A 4,304-nucleotide genomic window follows, 5' to 3' on the forward strand; every position below is an offset into this window, starting at 1 on the left:
GATCTTCTCCGTCGACCCTCCTACCCTCCTGTGGCGAGCAGCAATGTCTTCTTCCACCCGAATCTCCTTTGCAATCTCTTACTCCATGGATCCCCTCTGCCGCCGATCTTCTCCGTCGACCCTCCTCCGACGAGGAGCAGCACGAGCACCCACACTGTTCTCCGTTTTTGTCACTCGAAGTGCTTGTTGCGAGCAACCCAGCCATGCGAGGACCAACCAGCGTCCGCCTGTTCCCCGCAGCGCCATGGGCCTTCCATGCGCCATTACCGATACATGTGGCGATGGACAGAAGGCTTCCTTCTGGGAGTCGCCTTGGCTGGAGGGTTTTAGGCCAAAAGTCATTGCTCCAAAGATTTTTGAGATTTCACGCAAGACGGGGGCATCTGTTGCCACAGCCTTGAGGGATGGGCACTGGATAAACCAAATTGACTACCATAACGGCCTCACGCTTGAGCACCTCCAACAATTCTTGGCATTATGGGAGAAGCTTCTGAATGTCATCATTCAGCCTGGTGTCAAGGATACCATCCTTTGGAAGTTAACCAACGATGGCCAGTACTCAGCTAGGTCTGCTTATATGGCGCAGTTTGTTGGCCTTACTCGCTCAAGCTTGCATGCCACAGTCTGGAAGGCTTGGGTGTCCCAAGTGTAAATTTTTTGCCTGGCTTGTCACTCAAAACAGAATTTGGACTGCCGATAGGCTCCAACAGCGAGGATGGCCTAATCGTGACCGATGTCCACTCTGTAATCAGATGCAAGAATCTGTGGCTCACCTCCTCTTCAAGTGCAGGTTCTCTACTAGAGTTTGGAATGAGGTGTTTGCCTGGCTTGGTCTAAATATCCCCACTACTCCTTGGCTCCGGTTTAACACGGTCAAATCTTGGTGGGATGCGCTACTCACTAACAATGGTCAACCCACGAAAGCTCTATCTTCCCTTCTTCTTGTGGGATAGGAACTTTGGAAGGAAAGGAATGCGCGCGTCTTCAGGAACAAGGCGGCGCCGCTGGCGATCATCATGCGATGCATCAAAGAAGAAGTGTCCATTTGGGCCATTGCGGGCGCCAAACATTTGCGTGATGTAATGCCGCGAGAGTAATTGTTTTGCCTTTTGACCGCTTGGCGGTCTGCTTGTAACGAAACCTCTTCTTAATTAATGAAAATGGCAAATCTTTTGCCTTGTTTCAAAAAAAATACATGTGTCGAACCAAACAGATTTCAGTTTTTACCAATACAGTTAACAGTGCCATTGTAATCTGATTACCTTTACGTTTACATTACCTTTTCCCAACCAAACACATCCTTAGTTATTACAATTTAATGTTACTAACAGGAGCCTGCACAGCTGAATTATTGCTTCTTTTGTTCAGCTCCGTGTTCAGGGAGATGAAGAAATACCAGATGGGTTTTTCTAGCTGGTGCGGTGAGTGCCAGCGTGAAAAGAGAGAAAGGCAGATTCAGTGCGTCAAAGCGACCAAGTTGGTAAACTACTCTTTAGAACACTCGTACGCTGTCCATTTGGCAGCTAACATTCTGTTATTAGCTTCTAACACATTTCTGCTTTACTTCTGAACAGGCATTTCTTAGGGGTGCTGGAGGGGCAATGATTTAAGTCATATTTACTGCATGTATTTTATGCAATCCTGTATTATATTAAACATCCTTTGATCATTTGGAAACGTCTAGTATAACTGTTGTCCAATTTCCAGCTCGTATTTTGTCAGTGTCATTGCATCTTATGTAAATCTGAACTTTCCTGCTGCATTGCCACACAAGCCATGGGTTTTACTTTTATAGTGTTTCAGTTGTACTGGTGTATAAAGCATGAGTAATGCTAGAGTTAGAACCCCCTTCTATGTATTCTACGGATTCTAGTTACGTGTCTGTTTCATATTTGGAGATTAAAGGGGAGGAGGGGCCACCCTGCTTTAACATCCTCATATATACGTCTAGGATTATTGGTAAATCATCTATAGCAACAAGATAAAAAATATCTATGGGTCGGATACAAAGCAAGGTGTGTACTCGTGTGAGAACTTGTTTGTTTCCACTGTAGCGGTGACTGAAAAGACTTCTGTATGAAGGTTGGTTATTTGGTAACGTAGGCATGGGAGTGTCGAGATCGTTGTAAAAAGAGAGCAAATTGACTTTGTAGTCATATCTTCAGTCCGTATGATTAGAGTGTTGGTACAATCTGAAGAGACATAACTAAATAAAGAGAACAAAAGGATTTGGTAGTAATATTCTGCACGTATAATTAAAATTTTATACATATACCCTTCTTTTTTAATACATATACATATTACCCTTCTCCAAAAACTGCATGACGTGTGCCAAATAAAATAGCTTAGACGAGTTTATGGAACAACCTATTGGTCCAAAAACTCTGACATCTCCCAAATCACAGCCCGCGTTGAATAGCATAGATGTGATTATGAAACAGCCTATTTGTCCAAAACCTCCATACATGTCCAAAATCACATAGTCCGCGCTAGATAACATGTCCAACACCATGACATGTCCCAGATGTCTTTTGGAAGAGGAGGATCACGTCGTCCCTCTTCATCATGACATGTCCCACTCCTAGATAACATGGCTCATTAAATAGCTTAAACTTGTTATGAAACAGCGCATTCTTCAAATAGTCTTGATGCTTTTCTGCGAAGAAGACATCTTCCATGCACGCATGTGGTAGTAGCTTTAAGAGGAGGCCTTGAATGCAAGACACAAGCCCCTTCTCTATTTAGGCTCTCAAACTTTTAGATTAGTCATAGTGAGGAGTAACTTAGACTAGTAATATGCATATGTTATTAGTCTATGTTACTATCTTCGTAGTGGGCAGTGTCATATGTGTAATAACATGGAAAGCTTCATTTATTGGGAAACACTTCGTGTCTATAGTCTGATAAAAGGCCATCATCAGACCGCTACATTGCCATCGATTCTAGTAGTAGAATCTTACCGTCATAGATGCCCCTTAATTTGGGATCCCGTCGACCGGGCCTAGGGGAGCTAACCATCCGCGCACGACGTCCTCCCTAATCACTCGCGTGCATCCCGTTTCCCTTCTCCCCTCGCCTTGCAGTCAACGACCTCGGCCGCCGCCAATCGCACCACCCCTACCTCCCTGACCTCGATGCTCGTTCCCTGCTTCCCCGACCTCGACACTCATCCCCTGCCTTCCTCTCAACTCGTCGTCGATCATCACAGGTAGCCATCTTGCGCAGATTTGTCTCCTCTATCCCCACCTCACGTCACAGGCCTAGGCATCTATATATGTCTTCGTCAAGGACGCAACAGGTGGTGGTGAGTCTCACCAACTGTCAGGACCCCGACTCAATGCCACATCGATCTAGCATGTAACACCTCATATCACTTTGCGGCCTCACGCACGGTATTCCTACGGGTGTCGCCTTACCTTTGCCCGGGACCGTTTGCGTCTTTTGGCACACGTATATGATAGTGTCGCTAGCATCCATATGGTAAGGAGGCCGGGCTGACATGGCTAGTCGTAAACCCAAAGTGGCACAAACTTACAGGGACAGGCATCCATGACCCAGCATCGAACGTGTCGGTCATCAGCAAGTGAATCCGGGCTGTAGCACTGGGCTAGCAGGACTCCGGTAAACCGGGCTGTAGCGGGCTAACAGGACTCCGGTATCCATCGCGTGACATTTCCCCGAAGAGACAGACACAGGAATGAAGAAGGACACATGCTGGCCAGCCTAAGTGTTCCGGAGCAGTAGCAAGCTACCAAGGCTCAGTGGAAACACTAGGAGACATTTCCCGGTAAAAGAGAGGCTACTAAGGATAAACAACTAGATAGTCAGATCCCACACATACCCAGCATTTCAATCATACACACAATATGCTCGATATGTGCAAATACAACAAGGCATCACAACATGACTCTACGACACAAGTACTTTATTTAAAGGCTCAGAGAGCCATACATAGCATACACACAAGTACGGGTCACACGACCCAGCATTCAAGTCATACAGACATACAAGCCAACAACGGAAGTAACTTGTCTGAGTACAGACAACTAGTAAAATAAAAGAGGCTTGGGGAAGCCTGGCTATACTACATGGTCCTTCACAAGCTCAGGATCACCACCTGGGCCTCAGTCTACTCATCGATGTCAACGTCTACGAAGAACCCATCAGAAGGGGTTGCGGCGTCTTCTGAAAAATGTAAATTAAAGCAACATGAGTACAAAGGTACTCAGCAAGACTTACATCAGATCCTACATACATGCACATTATCAACAAGGGTTGGTGGGGTTATTGCAGCAAGCAAGCTT

At 45.9% G+C, this 4,304-nt stretch overlaps 1 protein-coding gene across 2 annotated transcripts in view; it reads left to right on the forward strand.

Annotated features, from left to right (window-relative positions):
* LOC119276054 (2-oxoglutarate and iron-dependent oxygenase domain-containing protein CP2-like) overlaps positions 1–1,876 on the forward strand; it is an 18,817-nt gene extending 16,941 nt beyond the window's left edge. The window contains exons 8-9 of one of the 2 annotated variants that reach the window (XM_037557021.1): positions 1,369–1,480; positions 1,575–1,876. In XM_037557021.1, coding sequence (XP_037412918.1) covers positions 1,369–1,480; positions 1,575–1,610 — 148 coding nt within the window. In that variant the 3' untranslated portion in view covers positions 1,611–1,876. The remainder of the gene's footprint in view (positions 1–1,368; positions 1,481–1,574) is intronic. The other variant, XM_037557022.1, reaches the window with a different exon arrangement.
* Positions 1,877–4,304: the final 2,428 nt, after the last annotated feature.

This window comes from Triticum dicoccoides, chromosome 3B, assembly GCF_002162155.2.
Source record: "Triticum dicoccoides isolate Atlit2015 ecotype Zavitan chromosome 3B, WEW_v2.0, whole genome shotgun sequence".
Taxonomy (NCBI): Eukaryota; Viridiplantae; Streptophyta; class Magnoliopsida; order Poales; family Poaceae; genus Triticum; species Triticum dicoccoides.